We start from the raw sequence: 26,010 nt of genomic DNA, 5'->3' as shown, positions 1-26,010 counted from the left end.
CTCTCCACTCACAAATAGCACGAAGAAAGAAAGTCAAGAAAGAGATCTTCTGAGTGCAAAGTTGGAATGAAGACAATTGGATCACAGAACAAAGAAGTAACGTTTCAGTTCTCATCTGTGCCTGTGCAAACACATTGCTTAGCTGTTCAAATTGCAATGGGAGAAGAACAAAATATATCCTTCATACTACGTTCGTCTGATTAATTCTGATTTCTGTGTCAGCAGTGTGTTCTTTAAAGGCCTCCTTTAAAAATGAGAACATACATTTTTGCAACATGTAAAGGTGCAGTTACAGGTAAAAATATACAATATACAAATATGCAAAAATATACAATTTAAAAACCTAGGCCTCAGGAATCATAAAATATCATTACAGAACAGCTAACATGGTATTTGATTTTGCATGTTTAAGAAACAAATTTTCAAGTATCGTGCCTGTTATAATGAATCCACTTGCCAAAGGAAAAAATCAGTCTCCTCAATTGTGTTTAATTACCAGGTAGTGTCGACAAGAATCTTAAGTTCCTTGAAAATTTAAGCCAGACTAACAGCTCAACTGACTCCAAGCTGAAAGCATTTGGTCTGCACTTCTAAAAACCAGTCCCAAGATATCTCAGACTGAGCATTTAAATATCCAAGCACCCAGAATCAAACAAACTTTTTGAAAGCATCCCTATTCCTCATCAGAAACAGCAGGAAATCGTGACATGAAAAGTGTCTTCAACAGGTATCAGTTAACATTTCCTAATCATAGAGCAAGTGATGAAGATGATTTCAGGTGATGCAAGCTCCTAAAATACAATGGCACTTCTCTAATTTTTACACAGATATTCTTTCTCTTCAGAACAAACGCTTCTAAATTCATAATGCAAAACAAAAAAATAAAAACATACGTTTGTGTTGATAGGCTCCAGCTGGCCTCCTCCCCAGACAGCTTCAGCAAGCTTTCAGGCACATTTTTACACTTAGAAAGGAGTAGCTAGTGCAGCACATCCCTCATGCCATCACACACACCTAGCCTGGTAGTGCGTGTGTTCCCAAATCTAAGAGCCGCCTGAGCACGTAAAAAACCAGCACGCAAAGTAAGCTCATATTTGTGCATTAGTAACTACTGCCTTTAGCCCCAGTTCTGCAAAAATTTATGCACCTGCTTAACTTGATGCAGCAGCGTTTTAAGTTGGCCTTTATCTCAGCTACCTGTGGCAGGGAAAATGCATAAGAATTTACGCATTTTGGAGAACAGGGGCATGCGAGAAGTAGGTTTCAATGGAAAAATTCACAGCACATAGTGTTAGGTCTTTTTTGATCCGGAGAATGACAATGAATTCTGGTTACACCCTTAAGAAGGTCAGATTCTGAAAATCATCCAATCCTTGGCAGCAGTTTAATTACGGAGACCCAGTCTGAAGTTTGGCATTAAAATATGAATACTTTGGCCTGAGATTTTCAATATAATTTCCAGATCAACTATTTCTTAGCTTGCCATATACATAAATGTTCTCCTTCCCCTCTACTCTGCCCTGGTGAGACCACACCTGGAATATTGTGTCCAGTTCTGGGCCCCTCAGTTCCAGAAGGACAGGGAACTGCTGGAGAGAGTCCAGCGCAGGGCAACGAAGATGATGAAGGGAATGGAGCATCTCCTGTGTGAGGAAAGGCTGAAGGAGCTGGGGCTCTTTAGCTTGGAGGAGACTGAGGGGTGACCTCATTAATGTTTATAAATATGTAAAGGGTGAGTGTCACGAAGATGGAGCCAGGCTCTTCTCAGTGACAACCAATGGTAGGACAAGGGGCAGGGGGTGCCAACTTGAACATAGGACCTTCCACTTAAATATGAGAAAAAACTTCTTCACAGTGAGGGTGACAGAACACTGGACCAGGCTGCCCAGGGGGGTTGTGGAGTCTCCTTCTCTGGAGATGTTCAAAACCCGCCTGGACACCTTCCTGTGCAACCTCATCTGGGTGTTCCTGCTCCGGCAGGGAGACTGGACTGGATGAGCTTTTGAGGTCCCTTCCAATCCCTAACATTCTAGAATTCTGTGATACTAGATTTTAAAAAGTCACTTCAACTAAATTTTTTCTACCTATTGTGACTCCAGCACAACGGAGTTTTATACACCTTACATTTCTGGAAGCACAGGAAAACACTTGACTTGTAACATAAATTTGGTTTTCAAAGAGATGTTTAACTTACCTGCCAGAAGTCAGCGACAGTAGCCGGGAGAGGGCCCTGGGTGGCAATATATGCTGGATTTCGGGGGTCATGGTCCATCTGGATGGAATAAGGAGAGACAACACAGACTGGTTTTATTTAAAAGAAAATCCCTTGCTGTTTTAGAAACAGAAACAAGGGCAGAAACAAGGGACTTCCTAAAGGACCGTCGTGTCCCTCCATCCTTTGCTGGCAAGTAAAGAATTTTATTTCTATTTATAAGCTCAGAGGAGAACTTTTTCTACAAAAGGCTGATGCTACCAGATGAGTATCAGCACACATGATGAACAATGTCCTGTGTCTTCAATATGCAGTGAAAGATCATTTACGGCAGTTGACAAAAGCATTTATTTGAGAGATCAGTACTTGTGGTTTCATAGCAACCTCAGAGCCATTTGAAACATTTTTCTACATGGAGTGCTAAGAATGCTCCACACATCTAAATATGTTCTCCAATTTCACCATGCCAGTCAAGGGCACATGTAACTAAAAAACAGCAAAAATGGGGAACAAATTTAGTTTCTGGCTTTTTCTGGTTAGCTGATTTATCTAAATGCATGGATTTGGCATCAATAGAGGAAGTTCTGCTTAAAGACCTTAATTATTACATTTAATTCAAGGAGCAGAAAATTCACTGAGCAGAAAAAATAAAGAATCTGAGAAACAAAGCCATCAAGAGTAAATAGGATTAGTGTGTTACAATGAATGTTTTTGAACTGATGGGTGGTTTTCTTGGTTCTAAATCTTAGGACCCATTCTGCTGAAAAAGAAGATCTGCTGATGGGATTAAAAAACAAACAAACTCATTCTAACCCTGGGTTGGGCAAGACAAAACTTTGAAAATAAAGAAAAGAGCCCCAGTTCAGCTCTCAGATGTGTGGGTGTGACTCAGTGACACTGAAGTCGTCGAGAGCTAACTTGTACCCATGTAGCTGAAGGTAGAATTTGTCTCAATACATGATTCTGTTCCATAAGTAAAGTCCTGAATAAGAATGAATGTGAGTCACATTTGCATTAACAGGCATCTACTGAATTTATTCATAGCCTATCAAAATTTTCAGTGATGGTACATGTCAGCGTAAAAGAAGGCACCTCATAATTATGTGCAACATAAAAGAGGGAAGAACCATAAAAGAACAGATGTAAGTTATTCTAACAGAACAGCAATATGATGCATGTAGCAAAAAGGAAGAGAACACTTTTATGTTTTTAATTTTCTGATGTATAATTAAGCTGGACTTAATATTAAAATTCTCCATGACAACACAACACAGGTAGAATGAAGTCACTGAATCCATTTAGAATAAAAGCTTACTTCTGATTCACCACCCATAGTTATAAAAAACCTAGACTAGGATGGCTATAATACCATCATTTTATTCTGAGCTTCATTGAGATGCTTCTCTTATCAGCAAATAACTCTTCACAACAGGCAATTGCTCACAACAAATTTCAACCTTGCTTCCTTTGCCTTTTGACAAAAGCAATTCTGATAGCCGGACATTTACTACTGTGGGTATTTTCAGATCAGGGAAAAACTTGCTTTCTTCAGAAAGCAGTATTAGCAGAAAAACCTTAGGAACCATTTCAAAATGGGCAACTATTTTCTTTTTTCTGTAAGAACTGAGACACTGAACTAAACACAGCTGAAAGCAACAGCAAATGTGATTAAGCAAAGTCAGGCTTATTTTTTTGTTTCCTCCATTATGGCTGAATTAATTTCTGTTGTTTTGTTTTGAATCCCACAGAGATCCATAGCGTTTAATCACACGCTTAAATGTTTTCCTATGCTGGAACAAAAAATTTTAGCTTAGAAAAATTGACCTGCACCAAAGAGGACTTGCTGCTCCCAGTGGAAACTGTTGTAGGCTGCATCCACTTTAAAATGATGTCACTTGTCCAACAGCCAGGAGCCTGACTTGGAAATGGAATCCCCAGTGAACACAGCAAACTTTAGAGAGATAATAATTTACTTTGAATTTCTTCTTAAACTAAATTCTTTTGTATATAGACATGCCAGAAAACAAAGGCAAAAGAAATCAAGGATGATGCAAATAGCGCTGTCATGGAGGAAATACTTCTCAACATTCGACTGATAAATCAGGAACAGGCCAATCTTGGCATTTCAGCATTAATCAACTTCTGTCACAAAGGTGCTGTTGGAACGTGGCAAACATTACAATAAGCACAGTGTAGTGAAGTGTATCAGCAGTTTAACAATAATTCAAAAGACAATTACAATTATTACATTCCAAGCACATTGTGTTGCACAGAAAACAATTATGAGCAGAAACTCTTCTTGCTTGGAGCAAATAGAAGATGGCAGAAAGCCATATCACACTATTAAATGATCTTTAACTGAACAAAAATAAGAACAAAGATTAAAGTAATTAAATGAAATTCCTGGTTTCATCCATTTTCTATTATTTGTACTGTTTTAAAGGCCACATAGAAAACTGTGAAAAATCACTACTCTGGTCACATTCAATTTGACATGAGTAGATGACTGCAAGGGACGGTTCTTGAATGTTTCTGTTTTGTTCTTTTTATTCTCTCAAGGTCACCAAGAACACCAAGGGCATCTTAATCTATCAAAGTTAACAAAAGTTTGAATAAAGAAATGAAGTCAGTAATGGGTTTTAAACTAACTAATCAAGGATCAAGTAAAAGGCTTTCTTTATGTCAGTAGTCATTATCTTCTTTCAAGGATCCCTCAGATTTCTCACTTCATGAAAATAAAACGGAAAATGTATTCTCCAGAGAAGACAGAAAACCGCAGGCTCCATACTATCAAGCATTAAAACAAAAATCAACTGTTTGCTAGCATTTTACATCAGAACAACCTTCAGGAATCATTCTAATAATAACTGCTCAAAAAGAGCAACATTTTTTCCCTCTGTGTCCCTATCAAAGCACAAAGTTCATGAGACTTACATCAGAACTGGATCGAACAGCCATTCTGGAGAAAGAAAAAGCTGCAATTATTACAACTGTTCTGCTATGGTGGAATTCTCATTTTCTGCTGCAGTACAACAAAGGCAAGTCTGCTGATAATGCTTCAATTTATTTTTTCCGTGATTTTGTATTAGGGAAAGAAAGGGATCAAGGATTACTGTAACTGACCATGCAATTGAATGTGGTGATTTCTGTCACTACCCCTGTGAAAAGCAAATGGAAACAAAAAGGAGGAGCCTTCAGATTTACTGTTGGAAAATAAATACCTCAGAAAACCGAACCACAAAGTCCCCATATATTAGACTGGTTAGTGGCGTGACTTGTGGTTTTCTACAGGACTTTGTAATGAAAGTTGACTTAGAGCACCTTAATGTAGGAAAATCTTGAAAGAACACAGTATCACAATTAGTTACATCATTAAAATCAGACCACAATTCCACCTTTGCTTTACTACAGAATAAAAGCCACTCCTTTAGCTTTTCCTGCAAGAGTTCTACTATCCAGTTGCCTTATCTTTGCCTTACTTTGCAAGGATTCCCTGAAGAAGTCTGAATTTTGTTGAGTTTTTAGATAGAGATCATGCTGCTGTTTGATTTTACTGATAATGCTGATGAAATACTGCAAAATCAATACATTCTGGGAGTAAATCCTCAAATGTATTGTATTTGGACTTGAGAGTGGTACATTTAGATGCTTGTTAAGCAGTCGTCTGAAAATATAAACTGAAGTAAAGGAGTCAATGGGCATCAAGGACCATTTTGAAATCTCATGGAAATGATACTCCGATTCATTGCTGCCCTTTACCTTCCCCCTCAGCTTGTCAGATCCACACTTTCCACAAAGAAAGATACTGGGTGAGATGCAGTCTCAGTCACACCATATTTGCCTTGATGTAAATCCTTTGAGTCCAGCTGAAATATTCCTAAACCATATGAGATCAGAATGAGATCTAGTGTAGAATAAATATAGTGGAAAAAAAGTTGAACACCTTAAAAATCTGTATGGAATCAAGCGACTGGGTAGTTTCCAGATTTATTGTGTTTATAATAACAATAGAATCTACTTTTATACATGTATTTGTTACACAGAGTATACACAGTCACTAAAGAAAAATATATTTGTTTTTGTAAAAGAAGGTGTATCCAGTAAATGCAGATGAACTTCGCAATCATTCATCTCAGCATTAAAATTAAAAAGGTAGACTAGCCTTCATCTTCATGTTTGAATTAAAATTTAAAACAATTTTTAAATCCTTCCTTTAAAACCTCTAATGGAATGAAAGAAGTAAATCTGGTTGGAATGTCATTATGATTTTGAGAGTCTATTCTTGGTGATGAAATTTGTATGCTGTGTTTGAACAAACTGTCATGCTAATGACATTCCTCAGTCTGGTGTCTTCAATAATAAGCAAACTGAGTTTTTAAATGTAGTTGATGGGATTTTTTTCTCTCTTAGACACCATATGAGGAAAAACAGAATTCCTATTTACTTTCATGACCTCTGATTTAAAAGCAAAGATTGCACATTATTTACTACTGGATGATTTTCCCGAAATTTAATGAGGACTAAGTACAAATATGACAGATGTAATTATCACAGTTTTATTCTGCACAGTCAGGGTCTCCTTGTGCTGTAATTGCAAGCCTTTCATTCAGCTGCTGATAGCAGAGTTATTATCATAGTACTTTATGTTATTTCAGAGAGGAGGGAACACATTTCTACCCCACTTTTACCCTGCAAATTCTCCCAAGGACTCATTTTGCCTGGCCTCACATTACAGTGAAATTAAAGACCTAGGGGAAGAACTTGGACTAAATCTCTGCTGACTCTCCTCACCCACTCGCAGCCATGGTGAGGCCATCAATCTATCCCCAGTTTTCACAACATATTGGAAAGAAAGGAGGTCTTGAGGGGGGTACCATCCTTTGAAAGGATGTGGGCAGGTGGCCAGCACATTGTCTAGCACAGGATTTTTTTACGGTGTGCTGCTGCACTCATTTAGACTTAACTTAAGGTTGAGTGAGCCCCAGCTGGAGACTGGATCACTGACCCAGAAGCTGGAGATACCCAGTGACATGTACACGACTGGAAGCCTCCCTTTCCAAAGCTCAAATATAATTACTTTATTTTACACTCTTCCCTCACCAGATATCTCACACGTGTAGGGAGGAAAAATCCTCTTCTACTCAGTTCAGACCATACTGATCCTGTGCTATTAATGCCCATCTTGCAGCTCACTACAATGCTCACTCCTAACCCAAGCACTGCAAGACGCAAATGCATCAGAAACATCCCTGTATTGACATGATAATTGCTGAGGTTATTTAAGTTGAAAGGCAGCAGTCTGAAGGAAAGAAATGGAAGGATTTTTGCAAGAGCGAATGAACGCAGACTTACTGGTAGTCCACTGTACACTTAAAAAGACATTGATTAAATGTGTGTCTGCTAACAGAAAAGGGCTCAAATAAACAGCAGTAGTAGCAGCATGTATGTCCAGCGCAGGCTGCAACGGCTGTACAGCCACAATAAATATTGCTTCTGCAATATTTATCTGATTCTTCAAGGGCCCAGTATAATAGTCCAGTAGGCTTCCAAAGTGGGGAGAACAGAGACTCCTATATTCTACTAATTACACAAAAACTATACCAAATTAACAAACGCATTTACACTAACCTGAAGATATTTAATTTGTTCTGAAATGAAACAGTTTGCAGGGAATCTTTCCAAACTACGGGCTTGCAAAGTAGTGATTTCCTCCTACCAACCTTCCACTGCATCAGCTTCAGGAAATACACCTTTTAACTACTGCTTTCAAAATAGTAAAATGACTATTGACTTAGTGAAATGAACTCACAAAACCATCTGGAGCATTTCTTTCCTTGGAGTAACGGGTCATCTACACAAATGTGGGTTGTGGCACTTCTTCCCACACAGCAGAGTCCCTGTCCTACCATGAAGAAGAGGAACTCAAGAGCTTCTCTTGGCAGCTTTTCATGGCTATGCAAGATGCTGGATGCTTGTCCCAATTCAATGAAACACTTGTGCACCTACTTATCTCTGGGCATAGAAATATTTGTGTAAGAGATATAGAGACAACCATCAAAATTTTTGCTTCATCAGTGTGACTTGTTTCATTGAACAAAACTCTTTAGTCTGGGAAAGCTAGAAAAAAAGTAATATCTTCTAACCTTGTAAAAGAAAATACCCTTACTAACTGCTGTATGGGAGGGCAAAATTACAACTCCCTGTAAAACCATAAGAGTAAAAGCTGTGGAAGCAGAGAGCTTCTGCCTGCATTAGCTTCAGATATTCTGACAAAGCAAATCTCTTCCCAGTTGTATCAATGGGGTATCTTGGTCTTGACTCTCTACCTCCAACACTACTTAATTTAATACTTTTCAGCATAATTAAGGGAACAGTTACACTATAATCCAGAATGAGAATCACAACAGGCATATACACACATGCAAGAATTTACCCTTCCCCAAGCAAATTTGTGTACTAAAAACAGTTAAGCTGCATCTACACAGACTTTTGGGCAGGTTGCAGAAGCCCATCTTGGGTTTTTGGTAAAAACACAGCATCTGTACTACTGCCAACACTGAACCTGGCTTAGCACTGTCTACAGATGCTGTAATTTCACTTCTGCACCGTGCTGTAGTCATGCAAATTACAACCAAACTCTTACAAGAACACAATATCACACTTCCAGTTAACACCTCCCACTCCTCTGCTTGCCACAAAACCTCTCAGGTTCTGCTATCAAATTAAGGTTTGACCAAACATAACTCACTGAATGCTCCCTGGAGACAGACAAACAGCGCTGAAGCCCTGGAGCTGGACCTCTGTGCATGACTTTACAAGCAGGATATATATTCCTTGGAGCACCAAGTTACTCTGATCTCCTGATCCTGGGGCCAGCTAGAGCTTGGTCTAGTCAGAGACATACTTAAAAGTATTCTAAAACCTGCCCTAATCTGTGTGTATCCACTCTGTCTTCTAAAATGGCAGCTGGCAAACCCTGCAGCGTGCAGGTGCTTTGGTTTACCCTCTATCCCACGTCAAAGACAAAATCATCCTGAAGATTTTTTCTGGGGGTTCTGTGTATTTCTTAAGTCTTTGTATAAAACATTTGGTCGAAGCAATGAAGTTTTTGAACTCTGCGGGAAGTAACAAGAACAAACCTCAGAGAAGAGTTTCTACGTAGTTGTGAGTTTTTTAAAGAAAAAAATGTCAGCAACATTGGAAGGAAGCAGCCTTTAATTTCATGCTGTTGCAAATTGTCAGCTGCCTTGCCCACACAAAGTGATTTTACTGGGGGAGTGCTACTCCCCAGGAAAATAAGACAGTAATGGCTCACTGCAGTGAGATCTAATTCTCCATCCTAAGTTCTTTCTTATAGTTTCCCTATAACAACTTTTTAGTGCCCAATTAACGGGAACAAGAACCATGAGCAAAAGTGACTCCAATACTAGCAGTCTCATGGCAGTCAAGGACACAGTGTCTTTTTCCTCCTTAAAATGGATATCATGACACTTACACTGAGATGCTATGACAGGGCAATGCTACTGGTTCTGTCATACCTGTTCCATGTCTCAAGACAGAGACCTTTTCTCTTTATCACCTTTCACATACAATAAAGTATTCATATTCAGTTTATGTAGGGTGACAAAGGGCAGCTGGGCCATGTTGGAGCATTTGGAGGCAAAAATTGGATTGACCTATTTTGCAGTTTGAATGAATACACAAGTGGTAAGGGATCGCATCCTTGCTTTCAAAACAGCGAGCTCTGAGAAGGACCAGGAGAGCTACAGAAACACCAAGCTATACATCTGTAGGGCAAAAGAGGAAGAAAGGTAAGAGGAAGTATCACTTGCTGATGCAGAAGAAGTTCAGAAGCCTGTGGAGCTCAGCTCTCCATACCCACAGAAACCATTTTTCCTAGCTAGTAGGACAAAGGAAAAAAGAGCAAGCAAGTTTTACCTTCTCAAAGAAAAGCCTCTGCTAAGCGTTGAACTTTATAACCTGTAAGTTAATAATATCAAGTACAGAAAATCTGACAGTATTACAAGGTAGAAATATGACCATCTAGTGACTTTGTTTTCTTGGTACACAAACTCGAAGGGTATTGCATGCACACACAGAAGATTTATTTCTCTTCAATTTGAAAGGACAGCCTGAGGCATCAGAATCGTGAGGTGCTCACATCCTGAGGTTGCACAACCTGAGCAGTGAGGTGCTGCAAGTTAGCACATTTTAACAACAAGGAAAGACAGGGACTGACCATGTGGATTATTGCTCATAGGTTACGGTACTTACAATTGGGCTAGCATTGATGTAGTCAGAACTGTCATGGCTATTTTCACCTTTCAGACATATCCTGGAATGATCATCTGCAAAGGAGAAAATAAGAAAATAAAGTTTCTATACAAGTATTCTACCCATTTAAGTTAAAAAATTCCAAAGTCAGATTAATGTGAATTTCAAGACAGGTAAACAGTAAATATCAGAAAGGATATTTCTTCCTGACTCCCAACGAAGCACTAAGATATTCCAGAGGCTGACTATCAGAAAGCATGTCTTCATGAGATGTGCCAGAATGTGCTGCAGCCTCTCACAGGAAAAGGGGGAATCTCTGTTGCTCAAGGAGTTTGAGATTTAAACGAGGCAAATGACTAGAAAAGAAACAGTATTATAGAAAACACTCCAGTGTTTCAGGGTCTGGGGAGAAGGAAGCTGATGACTTTGTTCATCTGGCTTCTCTATAAAATGAACAGCTGGAACACTGAAGTACAGATGAGAGCTGGACAGTAAGTTAATCTGTCCTGATCAAACAGCAGTTCTGTGTGGTGCTGCTCTGCTGACGTGGGGAGATGAAATCACTTGGAGATGATTGTGAGCAAGAGAAAATGCCGAAAACAACTGCACCTGTAAGCACAACTGGAGCACATGTAGATATTCTATATTGCTGGTAATGTAGCCAGTGCAGACACCACTAGTAAAGAAAAGAGCAGTTCTGGACACAGAAGACTTACTCATGTTTGCCCATTGTCAAGATTCTTCTATTACTTTAAAACTTGTGTTTTCCCTAGTGCTAGCTCAATTAGTTCTAGAGCTGGTACACCCCAAACTCCAGTGGTGTTTTTTCTTTTTTACTTCAGGACATATGTAATGGATGGGTTTTATTTGTCTGTGCTTCGACAGTGACAATGCAGATGTCTGCATCTCTTCCACTCATCTAGACTCACTTTCTGCTAAGAGAAAAGAAATATTTCTATGTCATGAGTCATCTCATCCTGATTTAGCTGTCTCAAACAGGCCAAATTGCACTCGAGAAGTGCCTGTTCCTTCCCATTGACTAAAGAAAGAAAGACCAGACTGCACGCAGATAATTTATGCAAGAGATGTTTAAGTTTTTACATATGAAGGTCAAACGACTTGTACCTGATACACAGCGAGCACAATTTATACTTTGCAGAAAACCTACACTGCACAGTATATTGTGGTGAGAGGTCATGGAGCTGCCCTTTCTGTAACCATGTGAACATGGATACTGGGGTTTTGAGAGGATCTTTCCACCAATTATTCGAATAGACAACAGAAGAGTACAGGAACACACCCACTCCCCCTTTGTACCTTGTCTAGTGGCCTGTGACATCACTCTTAATAGCAGAATTACAAGCTGGCTTTTAAAACTATTAAGTACCAATCATTATTTTAACAATAAGGAACAATAAATGAGTTATCAAACATTTTAGGTACCACACATTAAAGCAGAGAGACAGGTTTTGGGCACTGCTGAGGTGTATTCAGCAGTAATGTCATGGCAGTTCAATATGTGAGACAGACAAAGGTGTGCTTGTACAAGTGTGTTTATAGTCGCTCAATCTCATCAGCAATATTTAACCCATCAACGCGAGCAGCCTTCTCCTGGAATAAGATTAGAGGTAAACAAGTCACATCAAATGCATGAAAAGTCATTATTTGCTATTCACATAAAATTATTTCCTCTGATAAGGCTTCAACACAACAGGAAGATGAAGAAGATGAGAAAGGAAACATGTTCATGCACAATATTCACGTCCAGCTTACTTTGAAACCACTGCACAGAAAATCCGGAAAATAAAAATGAACTTGTGACATCTGAGATCTTGGGGCTATCCAAGGTTTTTTAGTGAAAAGCTTACAACAAGCATTGTCACAGAGTGTTTGAAGAACTACAGCTCTGAAACCTTTCGGCTATGCAGGAGATGACAGGCAGGTTACATGCACTAAATGTGGTCTCTCACGTATCTGAAGCTAAGTAAGCACTCAGGAAAAGCCTCATTCATTGGACAGCAAAAGTGTTTGAACTAATCACCAAAGAAAATGCGTGAAATGCTTTCAAATGGATGAGGGAGAGAGAGCAGACTATGATTCATCAGTATTTAGCAAACAGATGTCAGTGGGACTCTCCAATAAAAGTCAAATGGCAGATCAGTAACTTCAGGAGATATATATATATATATTTAAAACAAAACAAAACAAACCACATAATGTTTTAACCAGACTCTCTGATTTAGTGTGCTATTTTATTATCCTGCTGTCTTCGAAGTGTTTAACAGAGGGTGAGATATGTTAACTCCTGGGTAGTGAAAAGGTGGTGAGACTTTGTATTTGCACTCAGAAAAAGTGTGCAAAAAAGGTTGTACACGTGTTTTCTGTGTATATCAAGAGTTTGCACCCGTGTGTGCTTCAGTTGCAGCATCAAGCGTTCATATTGACAATGAACAGATTGTGCTTGTCTATGCCTGTTATCACCTCAAAGCTTCTAGGAACTAGCATGATAACTCTTCAGAAACAGGCAGAAAAAGAAGAAAGAAAAAATAATACCACGGACACTAGTTTGTTATGTTAACAAAAAGCAACAATGGGGAAAATGCTGAATGTACAGGAGGGTTTTTTTTGTAAACTGCATATTGATTATGTTAGAAGCAAGAAAAGAGAAGCAAAAGAAGCAGGAAATAAAAGGAAGGAAGGGGATGACAAAAAAAGGAAGATGTATAAGATCAATCTAAAAAGTGAGAAAGAAAGATGAAGAAATAGGAGAATAGAGGGAGAGTAAGAAGGAAGTGAGAGAAAAGACAAATGCTGTTACTAGCTACTGCAATCTGGTCAAGCTACGACTAGTCATCATTTCGAATATCTACAATAGCTACTGCTGAATGCTGAGCTACTGTGCATTTGCTATTGCTCCGGATAAGCCACAGCTGAAAGAAAAGCAAAATGTATAGATGGATATGTATGGCAGACACAAGCTCCCTAAGGAAGACTAGTACTAACCTATAGTTGAGGAGAACAGTAACACAATGTTGTATTTTATATGCATATAAAACATAAAGTATAAAATATAAAGGATAGAGGATACAAGATAAAACATAAAGAAAGCACACAGAAGTGTGCAGTATATAGAAACTCAATTTATAGACTGAGAAACCTAACTTTTGGAGTCTACTTACTTATCTACTACTTATCTTCTAGGTTACAATTAATGGAGTTTAATTTACGTGGCTAAACATGGACATGTCACATCATTTGAGAAACTGTAGATGAGACATTGCAACAGGTATGACACAAGGCCTAGAGATTTGTACCCTATCGGACCAGCACCTGAAGCTCAGACAGCATATATGAGGCCATTCTAAAGCTATTAATTTCACTGGAAACCAACTACCAACTTCTGGCCATTGCGCAAATCTCTTGTGCCACTGCAGCGACCAGCTCTTCTCTAATTAAATATGACAAAAAACTTCTTCTCAGTGAGGGTGCCAGAGCCTGGACCAGGCTGTCCAGGGAGGTTGTGGAGTCTCCTTCTCTGCAGACATTCAAACCAGCCTGGACACCTTCCTGTGGAACCTCAGCTGGGTGTTCCTGCTCCGGCAGGGGGATTGGAGTAGATGATCTTTCGAGGACCCTTCCAATCCCTAACATTCTGTGATTCTGTGAACAAAACCTGGTTCACAAGGAGACAGCTACATGAAGACACTTGCATCTTAATCTACAATTTCACAGAATCATGCCCAGATAACTTGATTCAATGCGTCAGTGTAGGCTTCTACTGATATCTGAAGTGTGCCAAGGACACTCAGGCCAGCACCCAGGAGGGTATGGGTCTCCTACAGAGCCCATGTTTACTGACTAGCTCTGTGTGGGTACCTTGAATAGTTTACGTATCTCAAATGGCACTGGAGTCCCATGTTTAAATGACTGAGTTGAGAGCAAAACATCATATTTATGTGTATTATTGAAACAGCGACCAATAGTAGAGTGGCATGTGATCTCACAGACTTCTATTTATCTCACAGTGGCCCTGTGATTAATGAATTACAGAATCACAGAATGTTAGGGTTTGGAAGGGACCTCGAAAGATCTAGTCCAATCCACCCACTGGAGCAAATGAAGATCTATGAATGAAGATCTATTACTTTTGTCATTTTTCAGAGGGGCATTGAAAGCTTGGAAAAATAAGACTTACATCTCACCTAATTCCTTCCATCTTCTGTTTCCTTTTAGCCAGATGCTTCTGAAGGAACAGAATCAACAAATGAAGGCTGGAAACACGGAATATGGATGCCTTTGGGTTGTCTGAATCCAGGCATCACAGAGCAGAGCGAACCTCCCAACAATTAACCTGACACATTCTGCCTGGATCATCATTCTTTTCCTTTTTGATTTAGACTGACTTTTTTTTTTTCCATACAAAGCACTACACAGAACTACATTGAAGTAAAAAAGTGAAGAACCACTAAGTAGCAAATGTGGAAGAGTCTGAAGATTGTGAAGAACTGTAAGTTGTTGATTATCATTATTTTGCCCACAGGTGTCTGCACAAAATGGAACTCTTAGATGTGAATTCAAATCAAATTCATTTATTCCAGAGCACTACTTGTACATGCATTATTAATACGGACAACGCACACACCGAGAGCAAGTACCCTCTGCTCAGGTGATCCCATCCTTGGTGCACATCGCCTGGCTGTACACTCTGCCCTCAAATGCTTTGCTGTCCTTTGCAGGAAAATCAAAGCACAGAGGTAAGCAGGCTGTTCTAATATATACCATGACCCATAGGCGCAGCTACAGTAGGCAGGTTTTGACAGATGTTCACTGCAAGAAGTTTTCTGCCAAATGTTTAAAATACCAATATGTATCTATGGTATACATAAATAATAACATACAGTACTAACCCTATTAAGATGATTTTATTTTGCAGAGATGCAAGAAGAAAAAGTATGGACATAACAAACTGAGCTGCTCGTGTGTTCATACAGAAAAGGTATCCCATTGCCCTAAAGCAGTCTGCTTTTTGTTTGGATAAAACGATGCAGTTTTGTTAATCTAGAATGTCCAAATTGCTTCAATGGTTAGAATTTTTGAAACTAGTAATTTCTTAAGTGCAGTGTCAAGGTGTTTTGCTACCAAGGACTTTAAAAGTTGTTTTTAAATAGGTAAGATAGGTATAAGAATAAGATATGATAAAACTGTGAGATTAAATATAATGTTAAACTAGAAATTATATTAGATATGTAATGAGCAAAAAAATAATACCATATTATTTTAAGACTGGTTAAGAGAGGAAAACACAAAGTAAAGACAACATGATACTCTTTGAAGCCTTCCCAAGATGAAATCTTCTACATGAATTGGCAATCTTGTTCCACCTTGTCAAGGTGATTATGAATATAAAAGGGGTAAGGAAATGCTAACAAGGCATTATTCTCTGAGAATACATTGAATGTAGCATAACAACTTTGCAGCATATCAAAAGCATATCAGCTTTGCTTCTTAATTTATTATGAGACAAATCTGTGACTTCTTGCCATAATTTCAATGTCAAACATAGTCAAAAAAGTGTGCAAACTGGGCTCTTTCTCATATCAGTCTAATCTTAGAGTCTACAATAACCATCATCTTATCAAAATTTAATATTGTTTAAACTCTATGCCACACTGTCAACCCATCATTAAAGTAGTTTTAAGGATATAACATGACAGATGTCTACCAGTGGGCAGCAACTTCTGAAAGTGCGGTCAGGTAATCTTGTGCAATTCAGTCAAAAAGGAAAGTTCTCAGTGCACTAATAGCTACAATAGAAGCTCCCACATTGTAGCAAAGCCAAAAACCAGCATTTCCCTCCTGTAGAAGTACTGAAGGATTTTAAATGTGCTAAAATACTTCTAATTAAAGCTTCAGATAAATTGCAGCCACCCTGTCCATGTCCAAATACCTTCCCAGGTAGTACCGACTCAGTCTAGGCTCAGCGATGGGAAGAACAGCAATAACAATCTGCTGCAGAAGCAGCAATGGCAGAGACTCATCAGCTGAAGTCTGATCAGCTCAGGCTGATTCATCCACATGGTACCATATGATGAAAACAACCTCAGCTCTGCAAATAGTCCAGCTCGCTAGTGTGGCATGACACTCAAACTAAAAAGCCCCGCTCTTTAGTACTGTCACAGCTATGTTACTTCTGGATTCAGAGTTAGGACAGTTGAGTTGGAGGGTCCCTATCTTACTGCTGGTTGTATCATGCAGACACATGTTCCACATGGGCTGAATTAGCAGTTTCTGGCAACACCTGTAGCTCCCATGCTGTCTCCAAGGCAGCAACCAGAAACAATCTGGCTTAATTTATGAGCAGGGACTTAGAACACCTTAAGATGGTCTGGTTCTAAATCCACATTGAAAAGAACACTTTACGCAGGAAGATTAACTTGGATCAATACACATTATCATGGTGCAATTTTCACTTCCTATCATGTTTGTTAAATGCTATTTTTTCAGGATGGAAAAGAGCACAGAAGTCTTGCACTCCTTTAATTTCCAGGGTGACTCCTTTAAAAGTTTTCAACAGACCTGATTCCAAAACACATGGAAGTCAGTAAACTGTTGCTGTTGCCCCAAAAAGCTTTTGACCAGCACCGTATTTACTCAGGAGAATTCATATTGCCAAACTAGTGAACTCCTCTCCTAAGCAGCAAAGTATGGCAAAAAGAACCACTACATAAACAAGAGAGCCAAAGTCTGCTGAAGCAAATATGCAAGGACTGATGGGCTCAGTTAAATTATCATGTACTTCTAAAGAATCTTCACTCTAAATTTGGCTCTGACATTTACTTAATGTGTTGCCTGTCATTTCCCCATTTCTAAAGGAGGAATGGTACTTTACTCAAGACTCTCATAGGGAAAATTAATATTTTCAGGGCACTTTAAAAATTAAAATAGATATATATGTTTGCCAAGCTACCCATCTGGATTGTGGGCACACTGACTGAGAGCATTTTTGTTGCTGTGGACTATGCATATATTCTCAGTTCCAGGGTTTTTTTCATTGGTTGCTTAATAAAATGTGTGGCCATAGATTACTAACGTAATCTATGAGATACATATATTTGCATATGAAAAATATGTTGCTTTTATTTCAGGCTTAGAAAGGTGGCTGCTTACAGGAAAGAGCATATTCTAGGAATACAAACACTGGCTGTTTTTTTTCTTTATATCCTAAGCCTAGCAGAGAGAGAAGCCAGTTTGCAATCTTATCCACTGAAGCCTAAAGGGGCTCGTTCAGTACAGCTGAGTATCTGCTAAACAGATCATCTAGCTCTGATTATAGACTGCTGGTATTGTTGTTGGATGGACATGATACCAACTTGTCTAAACACACGCCAAACTTCTTTCTGTTGAATGGCTACAGATGCCATTCTTCTACAGAAAGTATATTCCAGCATTGAAAAGCACTCTGGCTATTGAATTTCATGAGACGGCACAGCTGCAGCAGCAGTGCTATGTGACAGAGTTGTGTATTTTTGTAACATATATGCAACTTATACAGAGATAAAGTGTGTCTGATACCACAACAGGACATGCACCAAGCCCATAGTCACAGCTATAAGCTGTCTAGTACGCACATATGCTACTCCGTATTCTGTTCGCCTGTCATCTGTAGCTTTGAAGCCACTGTGCAAAGGATATTGAGAAAAGGATCAAGAACTTAAAATGTAATCATCCAAATTAAAGTGTACATACATGGTACTACAGCCTGTGAGCGATTCTTCTGGATGTTTTCCTCCTGCAGTGCGATATTGGTGGCATTGGGTTCAGCCTGATAAGCACACAGAGCTTCCCACTCCTTCTCTAGACGATTCTTGTTTTTCAGATGATCTTCCATGTAGGACTGGAAATAAAGAATACTTTAATAAGCATTGACTTATCCAAGCTCAAGGGTAAGCTAAAATAATGTATTTCAGGATGAAAAGCAGAATGGGAAGACTTATCGTATAATTCAGGGCTTTTTCAAATAAGAAATTGCTCACAACTCATTTCCAGCTTTCCAACCTGTCAAAAGCTCAGATACTTTGACTTTATCCTTACAGAAGGAAAGAACAGTCAGGAGTCAAAAATCAGAGCACAGGAATCCTGAGCTTTGGGGACAAATCACACTCAGTTTCACAGCTAATTCATTCACTTAACAGAGTCAACTTCAAGTTTATTTGTGCTACACAAAATGAGAACACTAAGATGTACCAGTGCTAACAGAACAGAAACGTTTGAAAGCCCCAGCTACTGAGCTTCAGGAGAAAACTATTTCTTCTTCAGTACCTAGAAAGTGTAATCCCAAATGCTTCTTTCATCAGGCAATGAAAAAAGAAACAAAAGTCCATTGATAAAAACTACTGACTACAACAGCAGCTCATATAAAACCAAAGGGTTTTACAGATAAAGTTCAAGCACACATGCAAGTCACAACTATGATACAGCTGTTAAGGAGAATTAAAAAACTGCCAGGCTGAAGCACCAGGTCATTAGGAACTTGTCCTGCACAGGGACTGGCACAGAGAGGGTCTTGAACTGAGAAGGTGTTAATTAATATTAATAAACATTGTTAAAGATTGTACCTGGCATTCAGTAAAGTCAACTGTGTTAGGAGAAACATCACCAAAGAAAAATGAACTGCCTGTGGCAGGAACAACAGCACATCAGAGTATACTGGTGCAGGTCTTAAGTTTTTGTAGATCTCCCAAGGCCAGAGACTCAGTACAGCAGTGGATCGGGAATTCAGTTCCAAAGGTTTGCCAAAAGTGAACTAAAACCCTGTTCCTTCATCCCATGGACCTGAAAATCATCCAGGTAGATGAGAAGAAAGCAGGAAGGGGAAAACCAGAAAACCAGAAATCTTTCCCTCCCTTTAACATGAAAATTAAGTAAGTGATCACCTCGTACTCTCAGCCTACTTACAGAGCTAATTTGGCTTTCAGAGCCTGTATTCTCCTCCTACAATAAGCAACAGAATAATCTCACATTACACCCAGTCTGTATTTGTAAATTGAACTCCGTACTACCTTTACAAGGTAGGTTGAAGTTAACATCCTTAAACAGATTAAAAAAGGGACTGACTGTTTAGCGGACAGGCTCAGGTTCTGGAGGGGATCAGGAGCAGAGCTGTGGTCGCACCTGGCCCAAGCCTCGGTCAAAGCAGCTCCTGCTGGAGCACTCACTGATCCAGCCCCATCTGTAGCAACACTTGTCTAGAAAACGCTCCTGGAAAGGATTCACTGAATGTTATAAAAAGCAGTTTAATTGCTTAGAAAACCTTTTCCGTAGACAATCTCTCTCTCTCGTGCCCTTTCAGCAGGTTTAGCAGAAGGTGCAAAAAGCTCGCAGCTTGTCTTCTGCCAAATGGGAGCTCTGCTAAAGCTGTCGCTCCCCGCACCCCCAGCCCCCCAGGCGGGCAGGGTGCTGCTCTCTCTTGCAGCTAGAACGGGTTTTCGGTTACAAAAGAGCCACTGACACACAGCTTTGTTTTGTGCAGGGTTTGTCGGCTCTGTGTGTCTTTACGCAAGATTTGTAAATCAAACCTGTTACTGAAAAGCGATTCAAGAAGCGATGCTTCCAGAAAGGATATCTTTAAGGGTATAGAAATAGATCACTTTGGAAGAAAGGTTTCTAAAGGAGGTAAAAAATAGTGCTGGCCTAGATACAATCAAAACACCTGCTGTGTGATTGCTTCTTTTCTGTAACGAAGGAAAAAAGCATCGCAGTGGACAGAGCTGTGACCTGACGGATGGGGAGCTGGGAGAGCCGCGCGTGTTAGGGGAGCGGGTCAGCCAACGTGTTTCCAGCCTTAACCTGCAAGTTAATGGGAGGAAGGTATCTTCTGGTATCTTCTTTGTCCTTGCAAAAGACTGTTGCTACTGGGGAAATGAGGGAGGCTAAAGATCCCGTTATTTTCTCCTAATAAACCTGTGCCCGAACATGTACGCTGAACACAATAAAAGCAAAAAAACCCCAATGATAATCCATCCTAAGTAGAGAATAGTTGGTATATAAGAATTTTTATGGAGCAAAGGAAAAAAAAAAACAGCAAAATCTTCCAATACCACTGAGGCAAGGCTCCTGCCCTCAGAGAGGCTCTTTAGCATGCAGCAGGCAGGGACTGGGCAATCGAGGACCAGCCTATAGCATCTTCCCATTTTAAACCATAATTTTATAATCTGATTCATTTTGACATGCCCATCACCAATATCCCGTAGACTTCAGGGACATTTTATGCAGATGTACAGATCTGTCAATGCTGAATCTCTCCAAAATACTCAGATCCACGAAGCTGTGGGAAAAGGGCCATGAACATTTGATTCCTAAGGCAGGGCTGTATGTAGCAAGGAGCTTCTTGTTGGCTGCAACTTGTCTATTTGATGATTTCAAGGACTGCATTTTAAAAAGATTTTTAATTTTATTTTTAAACCATCAAATGTGACACAGTTAAGGTAATTTGATTGCTTTCAGTGCACATGAATTTTTAAATAACTCATCTCTCTTTAAAAAGGAACATGCTTTTTATTTTTACCTTCCTTTTTCAAGGCATCCTGAGTGCAAAGAGAAATGAATGTTCAAATGAAAACACACTGAAATCTTTAACCAGACAACCATTTATTGGGTAATATCAACACCTGCATTGCATGGATCAGATTCACAGGGCACTTTCTGACAGACCTTGAAAAGGTGTTTGACTATTTGAGCAGACCCATGGAAGGTTCTGCACAATGCAAACACCTGCTTTACGCACATTTAAAAAAGCTACCAGGAAAGAAGCTTGTTTTAAAACATTCAGAAGTCACACAGTTCCCTCAGAGTTGAATAATCTTTCATTTACAGTCCTTCAGAGCCCCTACTCTCATCCCTATTTTGTTAAACAGAAGCTTCATGATTTTGAAACACCCTCTTGGGAGGTGCTGGATGTACATTAAATTGAGTGGAACTTCTGATATTTTAAAGATTGCATGTCTACTCAAATCTACTCCTTAATTAGGATGTTTTCATGAGGCATTCTGCAGTGTTTGCCTGGTACAAAAGGAATTCATTACCAACGTGTCAAACATGCACATGATTTTCCTCGTCCCAGAGCAGCAGGTAAAATAAATAGAGGTTGTCACCACTGTTATTGTAACGCTTCTCAAAGCCTGATGGAAAAGGCAGAGGTCTGGTCTCACCAATATGTCCACATTAAGACAAATCCTGTAAACCCAAGTATATGCTATTATTTAAACAAACACTGTCTGCTTGGCCAGATCTCCTGATGTACCTTAAATTTACTTGTCTTAATCTTCCTTCCACAGGGCCCCACCTGCAAGGACTCTTCTATGCACAGATGATACTCGTTACCAAACTTTATGGGAAAACGGGGGATGAATCAACATTATGTGGAGAGAGTGATGTGTTGTAAACATCTATTATTATTGTATGAGACATGACAGTTGTAAGGCAAAAGATGAGTTTTCAGCCAGAGGATGAAAAACTGTCCCAGGGACAATGAATCTCTGGCAAAAAGAACCAGGGCCAGTGCAAATATTAAGACAGAGTCAACGTGCCTGAACTGCGGAACAGGCTGCCCAAGGAAGTGGTGGAGTCGCCATCCCTGGCAATTTTTAAAAGACGTATAGATGAGGCTCTTAGGGACACGGTTTAGCGCTAGATTTAGGTTATGGTTGGACTCCATGACCTTAAGGGTCTCTTCCAACCAAAATGATTCTATGGTTCTAAAGACAGAGCAGAGCAGCCTGGCTTGGCTTTGGTAAAGCTTCCTGGGTGCTTGGCTGATGTTCTAACATGGTGTCAAAACGCATTGCTTTGCTTTTCTCTTTACTCAAGGAGAGGCATCCAGTGCGTGCTCTGCGACTAAATTAAGGTTAACAAATATAACAATTAAATTCTAATTCTCTCCAAATACCTTCTTCAGAGATAGTATGGTTTGCATCTGTCAAGATATTTGTTTTAAAACCACCTGTTTTATCAGCTGATATTCAGCTATTACAAAAAGCAATTATTTTTGACAACATACTTCCAATGCGTACTTGATTAGACACTCTTCTCACAGCTGAGGATGTCTCTTTTAATAAAAAGATGGGCAACTGTTAAACTGACAGACCTCGACAGCTCTAATCGAATTTCAAATGTCAGCTGAAGAAGTGGATGGGACATTATCTTAATCCTTGTGAGCAGTGACCACTCAAATCCACACCTTTCACCTAACAGCGTGAGAGCCTCTGCTTTCAAACCCTGGTTGTTTCTTCCAGAGACGCAGAGGGCCAGTGCTGCCTCACTGGGCATCTCTGAAGGAATCTGGATAGGAGGGAATTTGCCTTAGCTATTGCGCAGCAAATTGTGCGCTAAACAACCATACTTGAAACAATTTGTTTTGTTATTCTCTTCAACTGACTTAAGTAAAGGCTTTGACTTGGCCTTTGCTCCTTGCTAACTTGTAGGTCACGTTGTTCTGGCACAGGACACCCGGCATTTTTGATATTCTGCTTAAACGTTGTCTTCTTCAGTGCATACGACATGAACTACATGTAAGAGGAAAACGTTTTTGCACAAATCCAATTTACTTTCAACACAGCACAAGATTTTCACCTTCATTTTTCTGGCTTAATACCTTATCATTAGTGGCTTCACAGTAAATTTCTCTGTTCCCACCCATATTACTCAAAGTGCTATAGGAGTTAGAGACAGAAGGAGTCTATCTGATTTCACTTTTCCAGGACTTCAAATGATGCCTTGTGTCTTGTACTTCACAAAGAAACTTTGCTAACAGGTGTCCTGTATCTAAAGCAGAAGCCTACAACATAGTCATGACTATTTCTTGAGGCACATACTGTTCTGAACAACACTTTGTATTCCTGGAAATACTCAAAGATTTTCAGTAAGGAACAGAAGTCTTCATTTGAGATGGCTTTTTCACAGGGATGCCAATAGTATCGCTTTTCTATTGCAAACTTATTTTGCTACCCATCGTCTCAAAGGCATTTATTCCAACCCTAGTCTGTTTACACAGAATATTGCTGTTCTGTATAATTTCCTCTTGTTTCTATTTCATTGTCTTCACAGATCATGAACTAATGGATCTATGCAAACTACAGACATCTCTTCTTGTGACTCTTTTCTTCAAAGATAACTTAAATTTGTTGCATGTGTTCTCAGGTCTAAGATTTTCAAACTTTTGAATTACACCTCTGTCTTCAGTTCTGTGCAGAACTTTACACTGTGATACCACTTGCAAAAGTCATTAAGTCACTTTCATCCACTTCCAGATCATTATTTAAAAAGTTAAATATAACTGGATCTAACAGCAATTCCTGTACTCTGCCAGACATTCCATACGTAGCTTTTGTTCATTACTTTTTGTATACCATCCTGTAGCTACATTTCAATCCACATAATCGTCTTCTAAAACATTGACATTAATTTTTCAATTAACTATTCATGAGAGTTTCAAGGCTTTATTAAAATCTAGATATATTACATCTGTTGTTTTCACTTCATCTACTGGGTTTAGTTAAATAAAAAGCAATCAAGTTTGTCCAGGCCAGATTTATTCTTCATAAAATTATCCACATTCTTACTCATTGTGCAGCTACCCAATGGAAAGGATGGAGGAAATGAGCAAATACACAAAGGAAAGACTCCAGCCTTCCCCATCCTCTTAAATGAGACCCTCACTCTTACGTCCCTTTTATGTCCTTGAAAAATCTCTCACTAGATAATCAGCAATTTCTTTTTTAATATGTGTTCCATTATTTTCTAGGGCTCAGTCTGGACTCAGGGAACAGCAATAGAAAAGTTCATTTGTCTTCTCCTCTTTCCTCCTCCTCACTCCTCTTTTATAAAATTCTGATTACTTTATTCTATTTTGGTGCACCCACACTTGTCCAGCTCTGCTCAAATAAAGCTCCCTAAGCATCACTATTAGACTCTCGAGCCATATTCAGACCATGCCGACCACCACAATAGTTCCTGCCATTTTCTAAGCATTTCTCACACCTCCTAACACAGTTTCATAGCAACAATTAAGTTACTTTGGGCTCTTCCTTGTTTACAGGCAGTCAGTCTTTCTCTCTGAGCTGTCACGGTGTTCTTGCAGAATTCAAGGCCTGGGAGCTCATCACATGTGTTTCCATGAAGAATATTCACAATGGTGCCCCATGGAAAAGAAAACACAGGAGCAGAGCCAAACTCTGCCCATACCTTCCCTCCCTCTCTTCCTTAACAAAGCAGACCTTAAAGAGAGGATGCATTATCTCAACCAATTTAAGTCTTTCAATCAACTAACACATTAAGAAAATCACAGTTCTCTCCAACAGTTATAGTTCTGTTGAAGTACCACCAACGTTTCTGAAGCTCTGATCCAGCCAGCATGCAATAATGCAGAGTCTATAGCTGTGACCAAGAGCAGGTCCACCTCTGAAATGTCACGGCAGAACTGTTCTTAAAAGCACTAGCTTTAGTCCTAACATGGCAAATCGAGTTTTCAAGGTTAATTGTAGAGAACTGTGACTTTATTTGGCTACCTACACTGAGTTAATATATATACGTTTATATGCAGAGGTATACAAAATAAAAATTCTGCTGTGGCAACTCGTCAGTATCTCTCAGAACTCATATCTGGAAGAAATCTCAGTAATTTCACATCTGACAATGAAGTCTCACAGACTTTCAATCCTGGTCAGCATTCTGCATCCACTACCGTCAATGGCAACACTCCTGACTTCACTGGAGCCACGATTTCATCATCCGATCAGTCAGTTATTTCAGGCAAACGGTTCCTTTCTCTTCTCTAACTTGTCCTGTGCCACCCCAGATCCCCTGATCTTATCAGCGAGAACTGTCTAAGTTAACTACGACCGAAAAAACCTAGGAAATAAAAACATGGGAATCTGTATTTTGTCTTTGTAAAATACACCAAGAAATTATTTTGCCTCCTTATTTTTCCTCCTCAGTGTTTGCAGCCATATTATTACCAAAATGTGTTTTGACCTAATTTTTCTTGTATTTCTCAGTACCTGATGACACCAGTGAAAAGAATAGCTTTTACACTTTTTCAATGAAGTATCAAAAACTACTATGAAGTTTTACTGGTAATTTGGCACAAAACATTACTAATGTCATATATAATATGGTAGGCGATGAAAAAAAACTAAAAAAAAAAACCCCAAAACCGAAAGAACAAAAATCCCAAACAACCAAACAGAGGGAAGCAATTCTCTGACACAGCAACTATTTAGCCTGGATGAAAACAGTATCCCTAGATTGTTTCAAATAGGTTGTACTATTAGGAAATAAATTAACTTCTATGGCGATGTCAGCCAACAATAAAAAATGACATCCCATAGTTTCAATTTTATATTTGAGATGTAAAGATTGTTGTAAATAACTAAGCATGTACACCAGGGATGTCAAACTCATTTTCACTGAAGGCCACATCAGCCTTGCAGTTGCCTTCAAAGGGCCAAATGTAATTTTAGGAGTAGTTA

General features: G+C 39.3%; 1 protein-coding gene across 1 annotated transcript in view; it reads right to left on the bottom strand.

Moving 5' to 3' along the window:
• Window positions 1–26,010, bottom strand: part of PTPRN2 (protein tyrosine phosphatase receptor type N2) — a 651,416-nt gene that overhangs the window by 45,404 nt on the left and 580,002 nt on the right. Inside the window, 3 exon segments of the mRNA XM_065830742.2 lie at window positions 2,195–2,272; window positions 10,487–10,560; window positions 18,233–18,380. Coding sequence (XP_065686814.1) covers window positions 2,195–2,272; window positions 10,487–10,560; window positions 18,233–18,380 — 300 coding nt within the window.

Source organism: Patagioenas fasciata, chromosome 2, assembly GCF_037038585.1.
Source record: "Patagioenas fasciata isolate bPatFas1 chromosome 2, bPatFas1.hap1, whole genome shotgun sequence".
Lineage (NCBI taxonomy): Eukaryota > Metazoa > Chordata > Aves > Columbiformes > Columbidae > Patagioenas > Patagioenas fasciata.
The sequence above is the reverse complement of the archived record's forward strand: the minus strand, read 5'-3'. Positions and strand labels throughout refer to the sequence as shown.